Genomic DNA, 26,409 nt, shown 5'->3' with positions numbered 1-26,409 from the left:
ATATTGTCTCCATTTCTAAACAGTTCAGCTTCGTCCCCCGTTGAACGTGACTCTGTCTATAATCGATGATCCTCCACATCTTCTGGTGAAATGGTCACCACCTTCAGAGGCCGATGTCAAGTCTGGTTGGGTAACCATTGAATACGAGGTGCAATTCAAATCTAAGAAAGCAAAGGAATGGGAGGTAAGCAGGTTTCAAGGAATTGCAAGTGTCAAAAATGTTCCTCAAAAGACTGTTTAGGAAATTGTGTTATGCAGTAGTTCTAAAAAAAGTATAGCTTTGTGTTACCTGTCAGCATTTGCCATTGCAATAAGCAAGATGTAGGAGTTTTGGGACGTTAGTTCGGGTTTATAAAAAACTCCTCTTTCACAAGCACAGTGAATCATTGCAACCAATATAGACTTGAATTGCTAATAGCTTTCTAAAGAGTTACGTTGCAATTGTCACTATCAACCTTCTAATATTTTAAATACTCAACTACTGCCCATTTCTCTTACAGTAAAGAAGCATTAGCCAAAATACAAATCAGGAGCTTCGAGGGTGACACGTCTCACATGAAACAACCAGCATTGCAAGATTTAGATTTCTGTAGGGACATTACAACACCTGCACCATTCACATCAGTGCCAGGGTCTGAAGAAGCCATAATTTAAGTATGCATAGAGTGAAACATATCTATTTTTGCATAATATGCACACTTCTACCTTTGCTGTTAGCTGTACTAATCTGTTTTTTGAGTAAGAGGTACATTTGAAATATTAAATGGCCTGCTTACCGGGGAAGCTGCAGAGAAAAAAGTATGTCACATTCAAAAACACATCTCATCTGGAGAAGTTTGCAATTCTTGATAATTGCTTTTACTTTTTAGTTATATCCCAGCCAGGCAATATGAGCTGAATGGTGGGACACTATGAACAATTTATTACATGAAAACCATGCGTTTTTCTAACTGGGAAATGTATAACAATCTAGATTTCTGTAGAGTAATTTTAGAATATACATATAGTCAAATATGCCCCGTTCTGGTTCTGAAATTTTGTGATTTAATCATGAAACCTATAGAGTGATTAAAAGACGAAACCAGGAAAGACTGTTGGCAGTTTTCTTTTTTCTTTTTTATCTGTTATCTGTTTTTATGAGGAATTTTCATGCAGCAGTGGAACAATTCCAGTACTTAGATATAATTGCCAAAGTACAAAGTGCATTGCACACATCCCAGCTGCTCTCCAGCCAAGCTGGGAAGGGCTACCTTGGCTCCCCTCCCCCATGCATCGCACATTTTCCTCGAGTCTCAGATATTAACCAGAAACAAACTACAATCCAAGAACCTTCTATATATCCTGTGTGCACTCATTCAGTTCAATAATGTCAGACCTGTGGATTGGCAACATTAGGAAAACCCTTCCTGTGGGTAATGACGTTTTTATGCTACTTAAGTCCGGTTGTTAGTACAGCAGCAGCCGCCTCACAATAGCCATCCATCCCCAAAAGAGTAGCCATATCTAGGCAATCAGTTACTCACTTTCCCATTCCCCTGTACAAAGGCCCCACTACAAAGGATGTTAGTACCTCTAGCCTTCGCTCTTCTACCGGTTTTCATTGCACCACTCTAATCTACTCCACTCTTAGGGCAGCTCCTTCCACTATTGCCCAGCTCTATACCGTTCTTCGCCATCAGCAATGCGGCGGCCCTCCAGTCGACTGCCAGTGCAGTGGTATGAACATGCGGGCAACCACGAGTGCTAGATCCAAGAATATATATACCACCTTATTTTCGGTTTGTCCGGGGTACAAGCTCAGCAAGCATATTTCCATGGCCACCAGGTCTTGCTTAGTGAGCGTTCATTCGATATCCAGAATCATCTTAATCTAAAACTGACCCACTATAGGGCAACCCTGCACCATGTGTATGAAATCGGTGTCATGCAGAGAACAGCAAGGGCATTGGGTGGTGTCAGCTTGCATCGTAACATTGATCCTATGAGGTGTGAGATAGGTTTTGTGAAGATAATTTAATTGGGTGTATTTTAATCTGGTATTCCTAGATATCCAGCGGGCTTGCGCTAGGGTTTATTCCCATTCTTTAACTCTAAACTGTCTGCCCAATGACCCTCCCATCTGGTATTTAAAGGTGTGAGGGATAGAAATGTCTGGTAAATTAAGGTGATTAATTTACACTCCCCACCAAAGGTGAGGAGGGTCTGCAAAAAGTCTTGCTTGCGCAGCTCTTTAATGTTTGGACCCCACAGTTGGAGCAGAGCGCTCCTCAATAGTGCATATTTAAGAAATTTGGTCCCCGACAGGCCGCCATACTCCATTAATGCCTCCATGATGTGAAGGGCTTCCTCGTCGTAGCAATTGTTTCTATTTCCACACTGCTCTAGTCCCTCAGTCTCGACTCAGATAAGTAGCACCCTTCCCCCACCTCCCCGAGGTAGAACTGGCGCATAAAGGATGTGTTGCTTTGTTTTATTGATTGCAGCCTCTCAGTTGTGGAGCCCCACCACAAGGAGAGTGGATTTTCTCCTCAATGACACCCTCACTCCCAGCATCAGCACGATTAGTGTCCCATTGTTGCATGGCTTCCTGCCTTCCCCCATCTCTTCCACCTAAAGCCCCATAAGCTATCGGGCAAGCCATTGCTGCTGCACTGAAAAAATAGACCTCAAAGTTTAGGGCACCCTGGCCACCCTCAGCCATTGGGCATCGCAATATGTTCAAAGAGACCCAGTGACTAACCCCATCCCAAAACAATTCCTGCAGCAACACATGTAGCTCCCCGAACCAAGTCTATGGTACCAAAATCAGTAAGTTCATAACATAATAAAGGACTCAAGGCAACATTACTATCTTCGACTGCAATTCACGCCATTATTGGACATTTTAGCAATTGCCTGCAGGGCCCACAATGTCCCTCCCAAGTTTCCCTCCCTGACGTCCGTCTCAGCTGGTACACCTTAACCCCCAGTTGCTGTAGTACTCTGGGTTCCAATTTAATGCCAGCCTGCACCACTGCTGGTGTTGAAGTAAGAATGTTAGCAGTTATCGGTAGAGTGCAGGTTTTACTTCAGTTCGTCTGAAGGCTCGATACCCTCGCCAGTTCCTCAATAGGCTCAATGCTCCATGCTATCCCTGTGTCGGCATCCCAGAGATACAGGAGCAAGTTGTTCGCATACAGCAACACCACATGCTCCCAATCCCCCAGCGGGACCTCTCTCCCCACTCCCTCTATCCTGAGCACACAAACAAACCATAAACACGAAGAGCAGTGGGGACAGTGGACAACCCCACCAAGTGCCGTGGGGTACCCTAAGCATCTCAGATATATACCGCCCTATTCAAACTCTAGCAGAGGCTCCTGAGCATAATAGAGTAAGCCACTTATCGCACCACTTTGACTTTTTGTATTATTTGTATAATATTCATTGTACTCTACTTATCCTTGTTGTATAGCTTCTCACATCCCCCAGGTACAGTACCCTCTGCGACCCTGTCCCACCTTCATCCCTTGACTCTCCCTAAGCCCTCCTTTGTACCTAGTTTTTATCGTTTATCGTGTGATTTGACCCTGTATTACTCTACTGTATCTGTAAAGCGCTCTGATACCCTCATAGGTCATGTTCGCGCTCTATAAAACCTTAAAAATAAAAAAATAAATAAAAAAAAACACTGTCCTAGGTTCATACGTGCCATCACGGTTCTGAGGTACTCTCAGTGTATAGTGTCAACTGTCTTTTCAGTGTCTCTAAAGGACCAGCGCCATATTGCAATATTGTTCAGGAGGTATTCGTCCATCACTCTAAATAGCCGTGTAATATTTAAGGAGGTTTTGCGTTGAGGTAGTAAGCCACACTGCTCTCAGTGGATCAACGCTGACAGATGTGCTTTAGGCGGTTAGCTAGTATTTTGCTAAGCACTCGTAGTAAAAATTTACCATAAACAGGGGCCTGTACACCATTGCATTAAGCGCATCACTTTGAGGTTTCGGGATCGATATGATCAGGGCTTCTTAAGGTGTCCAGCAGCACACCCCTCTTCAGAGCCACCATACATTGCAGCTAGGCACTGCGCCAGACTGTCCTGATAGGTGTGGTCGAACTCTACCAGCAGCCCGTCGGTTCCCGGCATCCTGTCCCGCGCCTGCTCTGCGATAGCCCCCTTAATTTCTGCCTCCATTATCGACTCTCCCAGGCCCTCACGTGACTGAGCGTGCAAGGAGGTAAGTGGTGCCCAACCACAACTAGTTTCTATCACGTTCCCGTGAAATGAAAGGTTGCTTGCCGTATAGTAATTGATAATGCTGAGCAAATACATTGTGTATGTCACTTTGCGACACCATAAGCTCACCCTCTGTGTTCCTGGTTTGAGTAATGGGGCGATTGCCCTCTAATTCTATTAACCATGACTAAAAACGGTCCACTCCCCCCACCCACAGCGCAACTGGTATTCAAGAGTTCCCCGTATGTGATGATACTCAGGCGCTCCTGTATGACCGCCTGCTTTTCCTGCTCCTCAAACTCACCTAAGGTGCACTAAAGGGTCAGCAGGGAGCTTGACAGTATTCTTAGGATTGAAAATCATTGACATATCACATACAGGACAATCGCTTCTGGGTAATTGAGGGAAGATCTCTGCCCCAGTGCAAATGAAATAAACATAACAATGTTTGACTACCTCTAACATCGTTGATAATCTTGCAATCAAATGCTATTTAACAGGAAAAACATGTACCAACATCCAGTAAGTCCCATTGTTTAAACAGGAATTGTGATGCAGCTATTTTGATATGTTTCAACGTCTTCAATTCCATGTTAGTAATGTAGTGGAGAGTCTCCCTCCTCCCTCTTTCCTCACTCCTTTGCTGTGTTACATTTTTTGTTATGTGCCAATTGTAATTTTGTTACCACCATGACCATTTCCCTTTCACAAAATAATTTGTTGCCCTCATTGTAATTTACCATTTCTTCTCCCAAACTACAAGAAGAAAGCTGTAAAAACATTGGAGACACTTTTCGTTTTGTTTCAATATTTTATTATTTATTACAATTTTACTTTGCACAGATCCTCCATTCCATCATTGAAGTGAAACGTTCATGCATAAAAAGTTCAGATAAAATGATGATATTGTGGTTAATGCATACCACTGGGGCAAAAGTGCATTATTACTTTTCTTGACTGCACAACCACTTTCCCCCATTGCACTTAAATTGCAAACCCTTTTTCTTTCCCTTTAACATGAAATGTCATTGGGTGAGGTGGGATCAAGTGAGCTATCTAGTACAGTGGTGTAGCTAGACCTTTTGCTGCCCGTAGCAGTCCCTGCGTTTGCTGCCCTGTGACGGCCGCAAGTAAGAGCACGGGGGGGAGGGGTGGCCTTTGGGGGCTGGAGAGGGTGGTACACTCCCTCAAAACTCTTGAAACCAGGGGTGAATTGCCCCCTCCAAATCACTCCTTTGCTACGTCACAAATCTAGCACCAGCACCCGTGGAGCCGAGGGGGACCAGTCAGTCAGCTGAAGGTAAGTAAAACAACATTTCACATCTTTCAAATGGTCCATTTATATGTGTGGGTGACAGCGAGTTTGTGAGAGTATAGTATGTGGGAGCATGTCAGCTTGTGTCTGTATGCGCGAGAGTGAGTGACGGGGAGAGAGGGACAGTGAGTGAGTCAGAGGGTGTGAGAATAAGCGAGACTGAGCAAGTACGAGAGAGTGAACAAGTAAAAATAAGTGTGAGTGAGTATGAATGAGTGTGTGGGACTGAGAGAGTGTGAGGGAGTTTAACTGAGGGAATGTAAGTAATTATAAGTGAGAATGTTTTGCTTGCAAGCCTCCTGCTGGTCCTGGAGTACTGGAAGTCATTCTTGGCTTATGGAGGTAAAATGCTAATACTGAGATATTGAAGGTAATTACTAGCATAAGGAGCCCTAGTGGGAAAATGTGGGCACTGGCATATTGAAGGCAATTTTTGACTTAAGGAGCACTCGTGGCAAAATGCTGATGCGATCATATTGGAGGCAATTCTTGGCATAAAGAACACCCATGGCAGAATTCTTGCACTTTTCTACAGGGGCAAATACTTGGCTTAAAAGACATTCAAAATGTTGGCACAGCCAGGCTAGACATATAATTCTTGGTATTGGGGGCAACCATGACAAAACACAGGCTGATGCACTAGAAGTCATTTTGACAGGGATAGTCGCCCATGATACATGGCTGGCGTCAATGGCAAAATTCTGGCACTGCCGTATTGTATGTAATTATTGACTTAAGAGAGCACCCATGAACATGGTGGGCATCCATGGCAAAATGCTTGCCATGGCACTATGAAGATAATTACTGACGTATTGGAGAGGGCATCCACTCCACATTTTAAAATCCAATCTTGGGGAGCATCGGACTTCATTCGCTTCGCACGCCATAAACCCATTTACATTTTTAATGTGTTCCCTTCTAAACCTATGGCTTTTGAGCAAATTTATTGAAAACCGCGCTCTGAAGTACGCTATTTTACACAATTTAAAAAAAAATGTCTTTGGAAGGAAGAGTCCTTAAATGTATAATCCAATTTATTCTAACCGTAACTGTTTATTGTAATATATCTAATGATGTCATCCCACTAGTCAGATCAGTTTGGCTCATAGGTTATTTTGCTTCTAAAGGTTGGTCCTTTATAATTGGTCAAAGAAAATCTATTGTACTGATTCATTATTTTACTGCACTCATGGCCTGGAAGGTCTGGATTGTAGTCACATCTGTTTGACTCATATTTCTATTTAGCTAGAGATCGCTCTGGTTGTTGATTCATAAATCAATATGTTACATTATGATTTTAATTTGCAAACTGTAATTTCTACCACTGTGTTTGAAAAAGAATGTTCTTTCTTCTTCCTTCAGACACTAACTGCTGGTAAACAACGACAGCTCAAGGTGTTTAGTTTAAATCCCAGTGAGAACTACATTGTGCAAGTGCGCTGCAAATCTGACCATGGGTTTTGGAGCATGTGGAGTCCAGAAAGCTACATCCAGATTCCAGACAGTAAGTGCTCAATTGTCACTGCTTGAAATGCAAAAGCTATGCTAGTAGTTTTACATCAGCAGTCGCCGACCTGCTACATACTCGTTATTGGGATTCAACACAATCATTATTATTATTATTATTATTTTTATTTATAGATTTATACAGCGCATAGCTGCCCCAGCAACGGGGCATTCCAGTGCTACCCAAGAAACGAATGCCAAATGCCACTCTAACAAACCCAAACAGTTAGGCCGGGAAGAGCCAGGTCTTTAAAGCTTTACGAAAGTTAAGATGATTCTGAAGTCCTCTGATAGACAGCGGAAGGGAGTTCCAAAGTTGGGCCGCCTGGACCTTAAATGATCGACCACCAGCCCTGGCTCTTTGAAAACGGGGGGTACACACCAATCCCAAGTTGGCGGAGTGAAGGGTACGGTTCGTGATGTACTGAACCAACAGATCCGCTAAGATCAGAGGGCCTTGTTGTGACAGAATTTTATGCGCTACGCACAAGGACTTAAACTGAATTCTTTTGGCTATTGGTAACCAATGAAGTTTAGGTAATGAATTAGATACCAAACAAAACTTGGTCAGTGCTGGCAAAGCACGGGCCGCAACACTCTGAATTCTTTGGAGGTGTAAAATACAAGATTTATTAGCGCCTAGATAAAGGGAGTTGCCGTAATCCAACTTGGCTAAAATTGTAGCCTGTAGGATAGTTTGGCAGATTTTTGGTTCGAAATATCAGAGTAGAGGTTTTAACCCTCTCAAGAGACCAAAACAGACCCCAGCAAGAACTTAAGATTGGGTATCGAAAGAGAGATCCCTATCTATCCAAAAACCGAGATTCTTAACCGCCTCTTTGGGCGCTGGCGCTGGTTTAAGTTTGTCGGGCCACGACTGTTCTGACCAAAGTGCACTGTCTCTCCCTAACACAAGAATTTCAGATTTAGCAGCATTAAGCTGCAAGCAGTTGGCTTTCATCCAGTCTGCGATTGCTAACAGGTCCTCCTTAAATTTAAGGAGATTATTTTTGAACTTTTTTCTAAAGGCAATAACTAGCTGGGTGTCATCGGCATAATAAACCAATGACATCCCTGTACTTCTTGCTACCATTGCTAGGGGTTGAACATAGATGTTAAACAGCGCAGTTCTCAATATTGAGCCCTGTGGAGCCCCATGCTTAATGGCATACACCAGCGAATGGTGCGTTGGTACAGCACCCTGGAAAGTTCTGCCTTCCAAAAAAGAGCGAAACCAGGCCAAGGCCAACCCCCTGACCCCAATATCCTGCAGCCTACATAACAGGATGTCATGGGAAACAGTGTCGAAGGCGGCACTTAAATCCAACAGAATCAAGGCCGCAGAATCCCCGACATTTAGGCTGCCCCGGATATCATCGGTCACGGCCAGCAGCGCCGACTCAGTGCTGTGGCGTGGGCGAAACACATTTTGTGAGGGGTCGAGAATGTTGTTCTGACCCCTCAATAAATTCAGCAAAAACTGTATTTACATAGGATTCGGTAGCTTTTGCTAAAAAAGGAAGTTGGGAGTTCGGGCGGAAGGTGCCCGGGTTGGAAGGTTCTAAGGACGTTTTTTTTTAACAGAGGAACAGCTTTTGCATATTTCCATGTTGCCGGGAATGATGCAGAGGTCAGTGACAGATTAATCAATTCCCTAACCGCTGGTAAAATTGAGTTGGAAACAAGACGGAGTTGGTCAGGTCTCAAGGGATCAGCAGGGGAACCAGATATAATTTTAAAACAAAGAGATTCCGTCTCAGAGAGTGAACGTAAAGGAAAGGAACACAGCGTTAATTCAGGAGTGACCAACCTGCCCTCTGTCTCAACTATTTGATCAGTGTTGACCCTAGCTGAATGGGAGCAAGTAGTTGGAAGGTTATTATAAATGGTCTCCACCTTACGCAGAAAGAAACCTGCAAGTTCATCACACTGAGCTTTGGAGGAGACTTGGGGATCCGCATTCACATTAGAATGTTGCATCTTTCTGAGAAGGGAAAAGATCATTTTAGGGGGATTCTTACTTTCCGTAATTATAGCTGCAATGTATTCAGCTCTAGCTTTCCGGATCAGCCTATGATATGTCTTAATTGAATAGCTGTATTTATTTTTTGCTTCCTGATCATAGGCATGCCTCCATGAACGCTCCAGTTGTTTACAAACTTTTTTAGCTTTCACCAGGGTTTCATTGAACCAAGGATTAGGTGGCCCTTGTTTCTTCTTTGAACTGAGTTTTGCAGGAATGCTGATATCTAATGCTTAGGTCAGCCAGTCCTAGAAAAGAGTATCAACTACCTCTATATTAGAAGGGAACTGTGGTTTAGAACTTGACAAAGAGTCCGACAATTGACTAACATCCAATTTATACCAAGGACGTTTCATCACAGGGCAGGGACAATGCGGAGCAAGTTTCCCTGGCTGCTGAAAGGAAAAAGGAACCAGGAAGGGATCAGACCAGACCAAGGGAAACGGAGATGACACCGTAATAGAGCCCAGATTAGAAAATATAGGGTCCAGCAGGTGGCCGGCCACATGGGTACAATCAGTCACATGTTGTATTAGCCTCTAGGTCAGCTAGGAAGCAGGCAATGTCCAATTTGCCGCTATCTTCCAGATGAAGATTTAAATCACCCAAGATTGTAAAGTTTGCTGCTTTACTAGCAAGTGGAATAACCTTATTCACTAAGGCTTCCCTAAATACATTGGATGGCCGGGCGGGCGATAGATAAGCAGCCCCGAAACCGTGAAATTGTGATTAAGGGTGATTTTTAAAAAAGCACTTTCAAATTCAGGAATATCCTCCTTCCTAAAACTACATGAAAAAGGCTCCTTAAGGAGTAGTGCAATACCTCCACCGCGCTTAATAGATCTGTTACGTTGATACATACTATAGCCTGTGGGAAGAGCCAACCAGCCTTCTCCACCAGAGTCCTGTGTTAGCCCGGTCCCAGTCAAAAAAATTCCAGTTGGAGATTCGTCTGTGAGTAGATCAAATATCTCTGGGTGGTGTTTTGTGAAAGATCGGCAATTTAGGCGGACAAACCTTAGCCTGGTTGAGCCCGAAGGGGGATACCACTCCCAACAGTTTTATAGTTAAAAGAACATTGTTCACACAGAAATGAATCGATCAAAGGAGACCAAATATGCTTTGAACAACTAGAACAGTTTGTGTCAAGGGATAGGAGCTCTGAACGTGTATACATTAACCTGACATTTGTGATTTGGACAGAATGACTGGCACCTGGCAGGGTCCCAGCGCGGACGGGCGCAGACGGGTTTGGCAAGCCTTTGGCGCGGCGCGTCCGCATCAGGTGCGCATCAGGTGCGATTTAAAAGGACGGTGAGCACAACAGGCACCTGGCAGCGGCCCAGCGCGGACGGGCGCAGACGGGCTTGCTTTTGGCGCGGCGCGTCCGCATCAGGTGCGCATCAGGTGCGATTTAAAAGGACAGTGAGCCCTACAGGCACCTCCCGTCGCGCCTGATTGGCTCTAAACAGCCAATCAGCGCTCAGCGCTCTCCGTGATGCGGAAGACAGTAATTTTATCAAACAGTGTGGCAAATTCTAAAAACGAACAGGTATTTTAAAAAAGTATTTGAAAAAAAAATTCAACCAACTCTGGGGAAAGATGCTGGCCTGGAATACTCAAATAGCAGTAGTAATCTCATCTTTAGAAAAAAAGATTGCTCTAAGTCACCAGACAATAGTTAATCAATCCCTAGCATTCAGTCTGTACCAGGACACTAGCATTCTGAAAATTAGTAATATCATTGATGAGTTTCTTTCACAGATGTGCCCAGACCTGGATACATAATCTTTGAAGATGCTAGGGATGATATCATAAGATTCAGAGATGGAACAGCCCTACTACTTCTGTACCGCTCATTCTCGACTATAGTCAACCCTTACACAAGCAAGTCAGGACAATCCCTTTAAATTCACTAATTCAGTATGGATGAGTCAAATTAGGGAACACATTATCAGTCCTTGCATGTCAATGGGCATGTACAATCATTTGCTAGTTAACATAATTATTTGAGATTACATTTTAGGTGTAATATTTTATTAGGTTGATCCATATAAACTTTGCGTACCCCCTTGGTAGCTTGACAGAGCAGTCAAGTTTATTCTAGAGATAATGTGTAAAGTGTTTGCGCAAGTCACACACACACAGTATTATATACAAATATATATCTGTGTTGCATATAAACATAGACCAAAACTACATACACCTATAATCACTTTGTCAACCAGGCAATTGTCATAACATCACAGTAAGTGGAAAATTATAAAGACTTATGTGTTGCACACTTCATAAAAATACCATCACTGTACATATTATGTAGCTTCTGAAATAATACTCGTTACCCTGTCATAGCAAGGCATAATACTACACATATCATAACATCAGGCCTGAAATGCAGCAGTTAGGTTAGAATGAAAACACTTAAATCACAATGTGTCCCTCGTAGGGCAGAAATCACAAAGCCATGCCATGAACACACAAGGAGCAGCAATCTGCACTCCTAATACATGGTATATGGTACTGTGCACAACATGTAGGTAACAGGGACACCTGCACACCTACCACAGGAACGGCAGTACTTCATGTACTCCGCCGGAAGAGGACCTCCATCAAGGGTTTCCCCCCGTCGTGCTGCTGGTTTAAACTTTTCAGGGCCCCCAAGGTATGGCAAACCTGGGGGAGGGGACCCGGATACTATAGACACAAATGGGGAGACTGTGCTGGGTCCCCTGTGATCAGGGCAAAGAGAAATTAGGCCGCTCTGTCGATTACGGCGTGGAGACATCACTGGGTCCACCACGGCAGAATTTCAACAAGGCAGCTGCCCACAAACGTGCTGTGCAGCTGCTGCAATATAGCTCAGTGTAAGAGCCAGGCTGGGTCCGAGGTCACTTCTGAACTGGACATCTGCTGCGGGTGGGTTCCTTGGTCGGGGTACCCCACTCTACAGGGGTGATGCTAGCTGTGGTGAGCGGGCGATCCCCCTCTTGGACCTGCGGTCCGGGGAGCTCTTCAAACAAATGGTGCAACACTCGGGCTGTCCCCACCTTAGTTGTCGGCAACTTTGCACATGGTGCCTCGTACACAGGTGCAGGCGGGGCTGGGGCATGGCGATGCTGCCCCAGGGGAAACTCTCCATCAATACTACCTGTTGGGCCGGGACTACCTGCAGCACTACGATCAGCACGTGAGACACGCACAACTTTTATTCCCTCTGTACATAAACAGCGCTCAAAAGGCGCTGTTGGAGAGGGAGACATGAAGAACGAAGCACTCCCAATGCACTAGTTACAGGAAGAGTAAAAAGCGCCTCCATGCTGCAAATCAGGAGCACACAATAGAACTAGCCACGCACTGTTTGGAGCCAGGGACAAGTTAGCCTGCACTTGAAGTGAAAAATACGCACTGAGAACACTGGTGGGACCAAACAAGCAAGAAAAGTAGGCAACAGGCCAGCACATAGGGTCCTTACAGGCAAAAAGGCAGACCTTCCAGCAGGTCAGCACAACAAAGACAAATCCAAGTGATGGTTTTCCTGACAGCACAGCAAACCACAGGTGCAGTGTGTAGAGCCAGCAGCATCTGGTTACAAATCTCACACAGTGCCTAAAGTCATGGGGTCAGAGCCCCTGTAATTCTACTCAAAATGTCTTTGATGTGGAGGTTACTTCAAACATACTTTAGAAGTGCACAACACCCCCATTCAATCCCCTGGCCTGGCTCCATACACACTACAGGCGGTGGAGAGAACATTGTAAGAGGCCAGGCACAGTCTTATTCAGGTGTCAGTGAAAATTCCTCCCACTGCTCTAGCTCAGGAAGACCCATCAGGATATGCAGGGCACACCTCAGCTCCCTCTGTGACTGTCTAGAGTGAATGCACAAACAGGTCCCTGTCTGTCTAAACCATTGGAGTCAGGCTGCAAAGCACAAAGAGTCATACGCTCATAGAAATGGCCACTTTCTAAAAGTGGCATTTCTAAAATAGTAATGAAAAATCCACCTTCACCAATATTCAGGATTTATAACCCTCCCCATAGGGCTACATAAGACCTACCTTAGGGGTGACCTATATGTAGTAAAAGGGGAGTTCAAGACGTGGCAAGTAACTTTAAAGGTCAAGTCACTGGGGCAGTAAACTGTGTAGTGGCCTGAGACACAGTTGAAAAGCTACTTCTGTGGATGGCCGTAGCAGCTCTGCAGGGCCACAAGTGACATTTAATTTACAGGCATTGGGGATATGGAATACCACTGTACAAGGGACCTGCAGGTAAATTAAATATGTCAAACAAGTGTAAGCCAACCATACCAAGTTTAAAGGAGAGAGCACATGCACTATAGCTCTGAACAGCAGCGGCAGAGTGCCCAGAGTCCTACAGCCCACCAAAACAGGTCAGAAGAAATTCAGGAGGAAGGATACAAATTTGGGATAGCTTTTAAAAAAGGGCCAGGTCCAGCAATATACATGACAGTTTGCATTTAACTGCCCCCAAAATCAACACCCCCTCTATTTATTCAATGGGGATGTTTGACATTACAACGCATGCTTTTACATCGCATGCCTATACAGCGCGGTATTTACAACGAATACCTTTAAAACGCATAGTGCTTTTGGGCGCTGGATAGTGAATAGTTTAATTTACTATTCCAACTCCAGTCCCCGTGGATAGTAGAGAAGGTGTTGGATAGTACATTAAACCTATTCCCTATCCTAGAGCGCCCCCCAGCGCAATGCGTTGTAATGGTTTGCGTTGTAAAAGTTGCGTCGTAAAGGCACTGCGTGGTAAAAGTTGCGTTGTAAAGGATGTTTACCATTCAATGGCCTTTTCCAAGCACAGTGGCCAAAACAGAAAGCTTCCCAAATTGTAAATAACTGTAATAAAGACCTAATCTCACAAAAACTGTATTTTCATGTAAAATTCAAGTTGTGTAGTAATGACTGCACAGCAGTGCTGAACATACATGGGCCTCTTTCACAAAACACCTGGGCATGAAATCACAAATTTGCAATTGTAGCTCTACTGATAGGGTTGAAGCAAATTTGCAACTTTTTAGGAATTCATTGATGACCATGTTCACAAAACAGCAAAGAAAAGGTCCTAAATATGGTCCCATTTGTTACGACTACGTTTTTCAGCACATTTCTGATGTTTAAAGTATTTAGAGAGCATTCATGGAGAACTCCTGGAAGTAGCCGAGTAACAGGAGTTCCCACGTGTGTATCTATTTCCACATATGGAAATAGAATAGGTGTACAATTCTGCACGCGAAGATGTGAAGAAGGGTATTCTTCCACTTGTAGACTTTTTTAATCTTTCTTCTTGAGAAAATAGTTGTACCACCACCATAAATGTTGGGATTACCCCCTTCTTATTTCGACCCAGAACACAGTTTTACTACATTTGGCCATAGTACATTTATAAGCATTTTTAAAGGTGGGACCATACCTGTAAACTGTTTGCTGAATAGCCAGAAATTACTGATTCTCGGTGTTTAGCAGCTTACGCTACTTCACCGATATAGGTAGTCTCATGTGTAAGACCTGCCTCTAAACGTGCTCACATTGAAATTCCACCATACAGAAGAAATGTGTATGAGAATACCTTCCCATCATTCCTACATTTTGTGAATCAGAAATTAAATTTTGCTCTAGCAAATTTCAGAATTCTCTGACTCCGAAGAAGAATATTGCCCTTGCAAATGCGGTTATTTATGAAACATATGGAAACACAATTATATGTATAAGTGGTTTCATGGAGGAGATCTACTTGCAAATTTTTGATGAAAAACCTCAGAGCAAGTTTATAGGTGTTTATCACATTTCCTGATGGATCGCCCAAAAATGCTAACATAAACTCACTCTGCATCTACATTTATTCACACAGAAATTTAACTTTTCTGTATGAGCAAACCCATTTGCAAATGTAAAATGTTGCCACTAAAAATTTAGCCATCTCCAATATTATTGTGTATTGTAATTTCTGTATGAACAAACCCACTTGCAAATGTAAAATGTTGCCACTAAAACATTCAGCCATCTCCAATGTTATTGTGTTTTGTGATTTCTAAAAATGTGCACCCTAAATGCTAAGTGGATCTGTGAGAAATTAATGACTAGAATCAATGCAAAGTAAATGCATACTGTAAAGTATTTTTTTATACTTACTGCTTACAGCAGGTAACTCCTTCTAGGTGAGTGCAGCCAATCTGATCTCTCTACCGAGAGGTAAGTTTTTACAGTCTTCTAAGGTTAGGGTTGGCTTTTCCTCCTTAAGTGTCTGGTGAAGCTACAACTAGCAGCTAAATGGGACCGTAAAGGATTCAGAAGTGCTCACTGCTGTAGCTGTATTTTCTGATTTACAACCAACAGCGGTTTCTTCTTGTTCTTTACTAAGGCATAGGACCCCTTTGATGATCTTTTATCATGGAGTTAAATTGTTATTCAAAGTACTGAAAAAAGTTGGCATGTTTGCTTGCTAAGCACTAATAGCATATACGTGACACCTGTCCGGGTGTAAGACTTCCTGTACTTTTCAGGCGTGACAGTTAGGCCAACATTTTTTCACTTTTGACTGACTTTAACGACTTTCCAAAAGGCAGCTGTGAATGGCCTTGTACTTTGTATTGCATTTTTGACTTTTTTTAGGCAAGCAGGAAAATAAAGTCTACTTCCACAGGCATAGCACTAAATAAAAAAAAATCTGTGCATTTTGAATCTTACAGTTATCACTAGGACAAAAATACTTTTGTTCACAAGCCTGTCAGGTACTGATTGTGATTAGCTGTTATTAATGCCACTGTTCAGTGAACATTCTCACATATGTTTGAAACTAATGTCGATAAAACATGTGAGCATCACTGTAATGTTGCAGATAATCTATAAATTCTCTCTCTTGTAGACTTCCCAAGAAAAGACATGACATTATGGATATCCATCGCTGTGTTATCATTTGTCATTTGTTTGACAATCATTTGGACAATGGCTCTTAAACGCTGGAGGTACGTCCACATTTTGTGTGAAATTGGAGTGCTGCTTATTATTGTTGGTTAATTAGTGGTTGGGTCAGTAGCAGGAATTGTTCTTTCATCTCCTGATAGCTCATTCTGGAATACAGATCAGCATGCTACATTCCCTCATTCACTAAGAAAGTTAAATCCTGAAATTGTTGCAAGCTGTTGATTAGTATTTGAAACTTTTGAGGGCTGTCAATGACTACTTGAAACTTCTGAGGGCCATTCAGAAATTGCAGGAGGATGCATCCCATCCCAGAAGCCTTTCTGAGCTCCAAAGTAGACAAATGGAGCTTTTTTAATGCACATTTTCCTCCATAAAATATGTTGTGCTACATACAAGATCAAAAGCAGAACAGCTAGCTTCGTCCTACTTGTAAATATTTCCATGGCCATGATGCCAACCTTTCCCCCGGTATGTTACAAAGTTTTGACATCAGACCACAAAACATTCTGCACAAATACAACCTCCCATCTTCTCATGGAATACAAAACCCATGAAGACCCCTATTAGGCACATCTTTTTAGGCCAGTTACAAAAATAAGATGATCCTTTCTCTTTGCTTGCAACCGGTCTGAACATCAAGAGGTCATTACATAAAATTCCCAATGTTGTAATCAAGTTTAAACAATTTTTCTCCCATAGCTTTGACCTGTCCATTTTAGACATTGGTGGTGGCAGAGGGTATGAAATTCACCACCAGATGCTAACACCACCCACCCTCTCCTTAGCAGTTTTCATTTATATTCGCAAATACACATTGCGAGTGAGTCCCACAACCTTCCACTGCTGACACTGAATAGCAAATACAGCTCAACAGAAGGGGATTGTTTTGCTTTCTCTCCATCAAGCGGAAGTATTTGGGCCAGACAAAAGTAAAGTGGAGAGCAGAATAAAGGTGTCGCTAACCATGTTTTTCAACCACCCAAGTGAGTCTGATTACTGTGTGTATTTCCTCTCTGCTCTGGCAATACAACCCAGTGCAAATAATACAGTTCTGTCTAGTGATCTGTATTATACAGTATATAAAAATGGCAAATGGAAAAGGGAGAACCCTCCTTTTCCAGTATTTCCCAGGTTTTCTGTCCCATAACTTTAACAATACCTTGTACAACACAGTAGAGAATATAGTTGAGCAAAACAAAACAACAAAGGAACCCATTTCTATTGAAATTTGTCAATTTAACACCGATAAGGTACGATTTTATTTGGGGGCTGGTTTTGTCAAAACTTTGAAACATGCTTGCCTGTCTTTCCAAGTGTTCTTACTGCTTTGTTTTATCTTTTTAGCATGTTGACTTGCATCCTGCCGCCTGTTCCAGGACCCAAAATAATGGGCTTTGATAAGCAGTTGCTTAAGGTATGTACTGGGAGGTGAATGGTAATATTGATGTGTTGTCAGAGTAGATGGTCCTTTTCTGCAGGAGTTTGGTAGTGTGAGAATCCATTTTTGGTAGGTCATCAAGGGAAAAAACAGATTTTTCTAAAAAGTGCATGTTCTAATACCAACAGTGACATGGTTGCTGATTTAAAGCTTTCATGGAGTATGCCTCAAACGATGCGCCAGTCATAGGTATTGAAGCATGCTTCAAGAACTCTCTTGTGATCATCAACGCATGAACATTTCTTCTGGCTTACAAATGCCAATTAATTTTTGTATATGGGTTTCTCCACAGGGAAAATACATTTCCCCATAAACACATTACTTTACCTATCCCCTCCCCACAACAATTAATGGTTGCTGTTATCCTTTTACTCACAAAAGAGATTTACTCTTGTTCTTGACAGTAGTAAATATGTCACTGTAACCAGGATGTGAATTAGTCAGAAAGGAGTTTGACAATATCCATAAACTCTCAAGTTTGTATGTGAGTCTTGCTAGTTTTCAGGAACCCCACTTTGCACCCCTTGAGTGGGACTTATGCATAGTATTACCCAATCATGTAGTAATACTGCACATAAGAAAAAGAAGGCACTACTGCTCCTTCTTTCCATGAATACCTTGCAGTAGTAAATCCAGACACTTGCGCACGTAAAGCAGACTTGCACTTGTAAATGACATTGCGAATATTGCACTTAGTCATTGGAGACACAGTACAGAGGTGACCTCTGACCCTGGTCGCAGGCAGGTCGCTCCCCACGCTGCTGCACGGCTCTGCCTGTCATTCTTGCCTACCTCGCCGCCTGTACCCGCATTGTTTTGCCTAACCCTCGTTTTTTGTAACCCAACTTGTTTTCTTTTCTGTGCCCAACTTGTTTTCCTTTTCTGTGCCTTAAATTGTTTCTTCTCTGTGCCCAAATTGTTGTATTCTGTCTCTGTGCCCAAGTTCTCCCATGGCCCCCCGCCGTCCCGTGCCCATTTTCCCGTCGCTGAGTACCTGCGGCCCGCCCCCCTGCGCTCCCATTCGCTGCCCCGCTCCTGCTTCCCAGCTGCTCTTCCCTCCCACATGCCCTCTTATGGAGGCAGCGCAGCGGGCGCGCTGAAGGCGTGCCTAAGGCAAGCCCGTCCACGCCTAGACCGTGCCCAGCGCCAGGACCCCTGGCCCCCGCATCCACTATGACTCCAGCACCCTCCATGCACTCAACGCCGGACGATCACGCACCTGCTGCCTGGCTGCCCCGAAGCGCACCCAAGGACCCTTCTCCTGCCAGAACTGCAGCTTCACCAGCATCCGGCCGGCTAACCCACCTACCAAAGAACCCAACTACCTCAGATGCATCCTTCTCAACACCCCCTCTGCAAGCAAACAAGCCGTTGAACTCTGGGACCTACTGGACTCCAACACCGTAGACTTCGCCTTCCTGACGGAGACCTAGCTGAACCCCTGCTCGGCACCGGACATCACCATAGCCATCACAGAAGGCTACAAGATCACCCGCATGGACCGCACCAACGGAGTAGGAGGAAGAATCGCCATCGTCCACAGGAACACTCTCAAAATACACATACACCGATGACACCCTCAGCACCGCCGAACACCTGCACTTCCAGATCCACACCGACCCCAACACCACCCTCAGAGGAACCTTCGTCTACAGACCCCCCCGGACCCCGACCACAGTTCAGCGACTCCATCGCTTTGTCAGCCCACACGCCTTCGCCTCCACAGACTACATCCTCCTCGGGGACTTGAACTTCCACCTCTAGAACAACAACAACTCCAACTCCTGCGCCTTGATCGCCAACCTCGCCAACCTCGGACTCAGACCACTCATCACAACACCCACCCATTCCGACGGCCGCACGCTGGACCCCATCTTGCATCCACTTCACCTTCCGGAAACCCACCACTCAGACGGGACTACTGGTGGTGCCCAGAGTTAGGAAGGCACGGATGGGGGGGAGATCTTTCCGATACCTTGCTCCCAAATGCTGGAATGTCTTGCCCCCAGACCTGCGTCTTGAGCCATCAGAGGCCCTGTTTAGGAAAAAATTAAAAACTCACCTTTTTAGCAGGTAACTCCTGGGGGAGGGGGGGATGGCAACTGCTCACTTATCATAGCGCGGGGACACGCCCTCTGGCGTCACCAGGCGCTTTATAAATGTCCTAAACTAAACTAAACTAAACCACAAACCCCCGCACCCAGCAGATGTCTCGCTGCTGCTGGAGCAAAGTCACCAAAGAACAGCTAAGTACCGCCCTCGCCCAAAGCCCTCCCGCAGACTCGACCGACCCCGACCCCGACGCCGCAGCCCGCAACCTCAGACAGTGGATTGACGACTGCGCCAACACCCTTGCCCCACTCAAGAAACTCTACAACAGCCACACCAGAAAGAAAACGAGCTGGTTCTCCAAAGACCTTCAGGCCTCCAAGCATACCTGCAGAAAGCTAGAGAGAAATGGATCGGTGAACGAACATCGGAAAGCTACGTAGCCCACAAGAACGCCACCCACAGACACCTCCACCTCATCAGATCTGCCAAAAGGATCTCCTTCAAAGGCCGCCTAGACAACAACACACACAACAGCAAAGAGCTCTTCAACATAGTGAAGGAAATCTCCAACCCCAGCTCCAACACCAACGACATTCCACCCTCGCAAGACCTGTGCGACTCACTGGCCACCTTCTTTTACCGCAAGATCACAGACATCCACGACAGCTTCAACACCGTGATCGCCCGGCAACCATCGAGACCTCCATCCATCCCCATGACCACCACCCGCACCAACCGCCTGATCTCCTGGACCAACATTAATGTCGATGACACCACCAGATCATGAACTCTGTCCACTCCGGGTCCCCATCAGACCCATGCCCACACCACATCTTCAACAAAGCCAGCACCACCATCGCACCCCATCTACGGAAAGTCATCAACATCTCCTTCAAGACCGCTACCTTCCCGGAGAGCTGGAAGCACGCCGAGATCAATGCCTTACTCAAGAAACCCAAGGCGGACCCCAAGGACCTCAAGAACTTCCGACCCATCTCCCTGCTCCCGTTCCCGACAAAGGTCATCGAGATTGCCGTCAACAAACAACTGACCAGATTCCTCGAGGAGAACAGCATCCTGGACCCGTCCTAGTTCGGGTTCCGCAGCAACCACAGCACCGAAACTGCCCTCATCGCAGCCACTGACGACATCGGGACCCTGCCGGACAATGGAGAAACCGCAGCCCTCATCCTCCTGGACCTGTCAGCCGCCTTCTACACGGTCTGCCCCCGCACACTACGAACACGCCTCCACAACGCCGGGATCCAAGAGAAGGCCCTGGACTGGACCACCTCCTTCCTCTCCGGCAGAACTCAGAGCGTCCGGCTCCCCCCCCTTCCGCTCCGAAGCCACCAAGATCATTTGCGGTGTACCCCAGGGCTCATCCCTCAGCCCAACGCTGTTCAACATCTACGTGGCACCACTCGCCCACGTCGCCTGACTGCACGACCTTAACATCATCTCTTATGCCGATGACACCCAGCTGATCTCTCCCTCACTAAAGACCCCCACACCACCAAAACCAACCTCCATGAAGGAATGAAGGCCGTCGCCAACTGTATGAGATTCAGCCGACTGAAGCTGAACTCGGGAAAGAAAGAGGTCCTCATTCTCGGATCAGCCCCCTCGGCCTGGGACGACTCCTGGTGGCCGACTGCACTAGGAACAGCTCCAACGCCCACCAACCACGCACGCAACCTAGGGGTCATCCTCTACTCCACCCTCTTCATGACGAAGCAGGTCAACGCCGTCTCTTCCTCCTGCTTCAGCACCCTCCGCATGCTCAGCAGGATCTACAAGTGGATCCCCACCGAAACGAGAAGGACGGTCACCCATGCCCTCATCAGCAGCAGACTGGACTACGGAAACGCCGAAAAGCGGGAGCCTCGGCCAAACTCCTGAAACGGCTTCAATGCCTCCAGAACGCCTTTGCACACCTGATCCTCGACATCCCCCATCGCAGCCACATCACACCCCACCTGAGAGACATGCACTGGCTCCCTGTCAACAAGAGGATAACCTTCAAGCTCCTCACCCACGCACACAAAGCACTCCACAACACCGGACCAGCGTACCTCAACAGCTGACTCAGCTTCTACACCCCCGTCCGCCAGCTCGGCTCTGCCGACCGCGCCCTCGCCACCGTCCCCCGCATCCGAAGAGTGACCACCGGCGGCAGATCATTCTCCTACCTCGCCGCCAAGACATGGAAAATCCTCCCCATCCGCCTACGGCAAACCCAAGACCTACTGACCTCCAGAAGATTTCTCAAGACATGGCTCTTCGAACAGTAGCAGCATTCCCCCACCCCTTAGCGCCTTGTGACCCTCATGGGTAAGTAGTGCGCATTACAAATGCTTGATTGATTTATTGATTGATTGATTGACTCAGTATTTCATCCAACCCGTAACTGTGCAACTGTATTTAATATCAGAAAAGTATGGTTCTTAATTAGTTTGATGTGTTATGCAATACATAGAACAAAATATGATTTTGCACATGGGCCTACATACAAATGCCACAATTCATAGTGCTTATAAAATAACTTTTTAGTGCAGATTTTGTTTGGTTTTCATCAACACAGAAGATAAATCCTTCTTGGTTCAGGCTTTCAGCTTTGTCCTTCACCCATAACACTAGCCAAAAGAATGCTAATATCAGAAAAATTCAATTGAAGGTCACATGGTTTACACTGAGAGCTAATTTAGTGTTTAAAGGTTACTTGATGTGTATGTTGTAAAAATGGGAAGTTTGATATTGGCCAATAATCCCATAGTAAGGGCATTGTTTCAGATGCCTGGGGGCTGATATGTACTAGATATGAAACCTAACCTGAGAAAGCAAGGAGAATACAATAGTAAAAATGTAGTAATTCCCTTCTTCCTTCTGGCCCAACCACAGCATTGAGTACCTGTAAGTTGGCAATGTCTCATTAACTCTGCAGCACCCTGAAACCGTCCTTGTGATATATGCATTGCAGGAAAACCTAGTTCATAATTACTGTTTGCAAAACTTCGCCCAGTTATATCCATGTCTTTCACTCAATATGACATTTACTCTCTTGTTTCTTCTTATCAGACAGGAAAGTCGGAAGAGTTGTTAAGTGCCTTGGGCTGTCAAGGTTTTCCACCAACATCAGACTGTGCAGATCTTCTGGTGGAATTTCTCGAGGTAGATGACAGTAAAGAGCAGCTGATCTCTAGCCACGACAAAGGGCACCCCAACCAACCCACGAAGTTACCACATGCTGAAACAGATAATGATTCAGGAAGAGGGAGCTGTGACAGTCCTTCGGCACTCTCTGAGAGATGCAAGGACTCCAGAATCTCTTCGGCAGCTCTTGAAACCGATGATGTTGGTGAAATGAAAGATAATTCTGCACGACAAAGTACCATAAATTGGCCAATTCAAGGTCCAATGTCTGACAAACAGTTGTCTAACCCAAGTGATGGAAAACCAAACCCATGGCCTGAAGGAGGAACCGTCAGTAATCAGACTCTCACATCCTCCTACCACAACATTACTGAAGTCTGTAAATTGGCCCTTGGTGCCATGAATGCAAATATGTCATCACTTTTAATGGCCAATGAGGACAAGAAGCAGCCAAAATACTTTAAAACCATTGAGACGATTAGCGAGGAGAGTACAGGGAAGCAGAACGAGTTGGAGTACATGCACTCCAGAGCTTTTGACCAGGACACAATGTGGCTGTTGCCCAACCTGAAGGCATCTTTCATGTCTCCAAAGACAATGGATTATGTGGAGGTTCAGAAAGTTAACCAAAACAATGCACTTGCGCTGATACCAAAACAGAAGGAAAGCCATGGAAGAAGGGAACAGTATCCTTCTACGGGTCCGAGCAGAGAATATACCAAGGTGGCACGAGTGGAGGATAATAATGTCCTAGTACTAATGCAGGACTCAGGATCTCAGAGCACTCCAGTGCTCCGTGAACCATTTAAAGAGTATTCACAGATCCTCCAACCACAACAAGCTGAGAATAATTTGGGTAAATTTAATGCAGGGAGTCCCATTGAGAGCAAGGGCCAGATGAGCACACTGGGTTACATGGATCCAAGTGCCATGGCTCCCTTGTTTAGTTAAATGAAAATGTGATCATTATGAGTACTTGTTTGGGTAAAGCCACAGAGTAAATAACATGTGATCAGACTCAAATATATGCCTAAAGCTTAGTAGCTTTTCACATCTTTTATGCTTCATGTTCAATCAAGTAGGTTCTAAAAGCTAACAGCAGAACAAATGATATTGTTTTCTAGTATTTGTATCTTTGCTGATTTCTTTCTTGCTCACAGGTACAGAAATGTCATGTATGTGCAGAAAATATACACATGACTAAATTGTTGGCACACAGTAAATGTGCATTGCGATTGCGATAATGGGGCATGACTTAAATTTGGTATATAGAGGAAAAAGCCAAAATGATTTGTGAACAAGTCATAAAATGTCGGAGGATTTTATGAGACATTGTAAAAAAACTGTATGTCCTAATGTTTTCTTCTGGTATTTATTTTGTTTGGACAGGCAGACACAGCAAAACTTCTTGGATAGCTCTGTTTGCGCTTTGCACCAGGCAAACCAGTACAGTTGACTTGCTGTTGGTCAAAGGCATATTGAAACTGCAGCAGGATAAACCGTGATTAGCACAGACAATTTCTAATGTACTCATTTGCAAAAGTGTTCCATTAGCGATTACTTCCTATGGCAAGGTATGTGGGCAATTCCATGTCACTGGATGGTTTGCTAGTTGAAGTATTGTGCTGCCATTTAGAGTCATAGTTTTCTAGTTAAAAAGAACAAGCCCTAGAGAAAAGGGTTGTTCTGATGAACTTTTCTAAAGCTATGACTGACTTACATCAGCGGATCGCTTGCTGTTCATTCAGATCTATGATTCAAAAGCAGTTCAACTCTTTGTACATTAGATGGTCAGTGCCGTAGAAGTGGTATGCTGGTTGTAGTACCTTTCATGAGTAGCACTGTTGCCTCAGTGCAAGAATGGAATAATTGTATATTTTATTTCTTAGCAAGATTGGAATCGATGTTTATACAGCAGAGACTGCAGGACTATCAATACTCTACATTTTTCTGGTTCAAGCAGCGAGTATGGTACTAAGCAGCCAGCAACAGCTTGCACATTTTAACAAGAGCATGCATTATGAAGACAGGCCTGTCCAGATAGGGGCACATAGCTGAATTCAGATTCTTCAATATCGTAGTAATCGAGAGGCAATATGTGTGCATTCTTTTCCTTGTCCATTGAGCATGTTTATGGGCCAGGGATGTTGGCGTATTGCTGTGTCTATATCCGGTCTTGCTGCTTGCTCAGCCTGTGATCCCATCAGCTACCTACATGTATATGTACAACATTCTGCTATATAAGGACTTCAAATCCAGTTATTCTGCTAATCTTTTTGCCTACTGTATAAGGTAAACCCTGTTTAACCTGCAGCTCTTTTTTCACCATCACACTACAATTAAATCTCTAGGCTGCTCTTTGGAATTTGTTTAATTATATTGTGAATATTTTTCCCTATAAACTGTATCCAATGGCCCAAGTTCTAAATTCCTGCCTCTGCTGAAACATACACTGTGATCTACACTATCACTACACCTGTATTATTTTAAGAAAAAGTATCCAATGGCCGAAGTTCTAAATTCTTGCCTCTGCTGAAACATACACTGTGATCTACACTATCACTACACCTGTATTATTTTAAGAAAACTTTTATGTTATAAATTCCTTCTCCAGCCGCATTGTTAGACTTTACTTTTGGATGTAGCTGTCAGAATGAAATTGAAGTCCTGGGCTTCTCTGACTTGTAGGTCTGTCCTACTCACAGTGGTGTTGCTTCTTTTAAAGTAAAACGTAAATCCTAGGGCCACTAATGTGCCATAAAATAAGAGATTCAACATTCCTTTAGAAGAATTTTTGACCACGTAGGAAGTGATTAACAGTTTTAGATATAGGCCAAAGACATTAGAATCTACGTGGGTGCTCTGTTTCGAATTTTATGGAGGCAGGCATCAGATGCAGGGCCAAATGCAAGTGTCTCTTCTGTAAACGTAAAAAGAACAATTGATGGACCGAATGCAGAACACTGTCAAACATTCACCCCAGTACAGGGATCCGGGCCTAAATCCTTCGTTTTTTTGATCACCATGCCATTCCAGTTTGGACCCAGCCATATGCAATTCAGTCTTGACCCCGTGCCCAATGGGAACAGTCCAGCCCGAACTGCCAGGCCGGGTCCTCCCTGTACTGGAAACATGCATCCTAGGACCTGTTTCAGGGTTTCACCCCTCATCAGGCAGGATAGCTTGACTCCAGTGGCATGGAGAGCACAGTATCCTGCTTATGACACCTCCTTCAAAATACAGGACTATGGAAACACCTGAAAAGAGAAAGAGAATGTTTTTACCAGAAAGCAAAAGGGTTTAAATGATCTTGCTTGCTATTTTATAGGCATTAACCTTTTTTGATAAATTGGCAAACATTTTCCAGTTAGTTGTTTGCCCCTCGTTTTTTGCATGCATAAATTATAAAGTCATGTAAAAGAGCAGGGAACACTTGTGACCAATGACTATTGTACACCTTTGATACAAATAGACGTCGTATGGGAAGGTCCCAGACTTAAGGAGGCTTTACATTGCCTCGATTGCTACAACTTCCTAGATTCTACATTGTCTTTAACTTTCTCATTATCTCTCACAGCATTCTAAATATTTTACCAAGTACAGTAGTGTTCCGCTTTTATCAACAAGGGCCAGATCCTTGCCAGATTTACCGTAGATGTGTTGTCTATATAGAGGATTCCCATGAGATAATTAAAAAAACATGGCTTGGGTTAGGCACTGGTGAACCAAAGTTGGGCACCTATTA

The 26,409-nt window shown here is 44.5% G+C and overlaps 1 protein-coding gene across 3 annotated transcripts in view; it reads left to right on the top strand.

Moving 5' to 3' along the window:
- LOC144817963 (prolactin receptor-like) overlaps window positions 1–25,283 on the top strand; it is a 552,158-nt gene extending 526,875 nt beyond the window's left edge. For all 3 annotated transcript variants that reach the window (XM_078674935.1, XM_078674936.1, XM_078674937.1), the window contains 5 exons: window positions 24–184; window positions 6,897–7,038; window positions 15,963–16,062; window positions 17,366–17,435; window positions 22,590–25,283. In XM_078674935.1, the coding sequence (XP_078531061.1) occupies window positions 24–184; window positions 6,897–7,038; window positions 15,963–16,062; window positions 17,366–17,435; window positions 22,590–23,615 (1,499 nt within the window). In that variant the 3' untranslated portion in view covers window positions 23,616–25,283. The remainder of the gene's footprint in view (window positions 1–23; window positions 185–6,896; window positions 7,039–15,962; window positions 16,063–17,365; window positions 17,436–22,589) is intronic.
- Window positions 25,284–26,409: the final 1,126 nt, after the last annotated feature.

The sequence above is a fragment of the Lissotriton helveticus genome, chromosome 2_1 (genome assembly GCF_964261635.1).
Source record: "Lissotriton helveticus chromosome 2_1, aLisHel1.1, whole genome shotgun sequence".
Taxonomy (NCBI): Eukaryota; Metazoa; Chordata; class Amphibia; order Caudata; family Salamandridae; genus Lissotriton; species Lissotriton helveticus.
The sequence above is the reverse complement of the archived record's forward strand: the minus strand, read 5'-3'. Positions and strand labels throughout refer to the sequence as shown.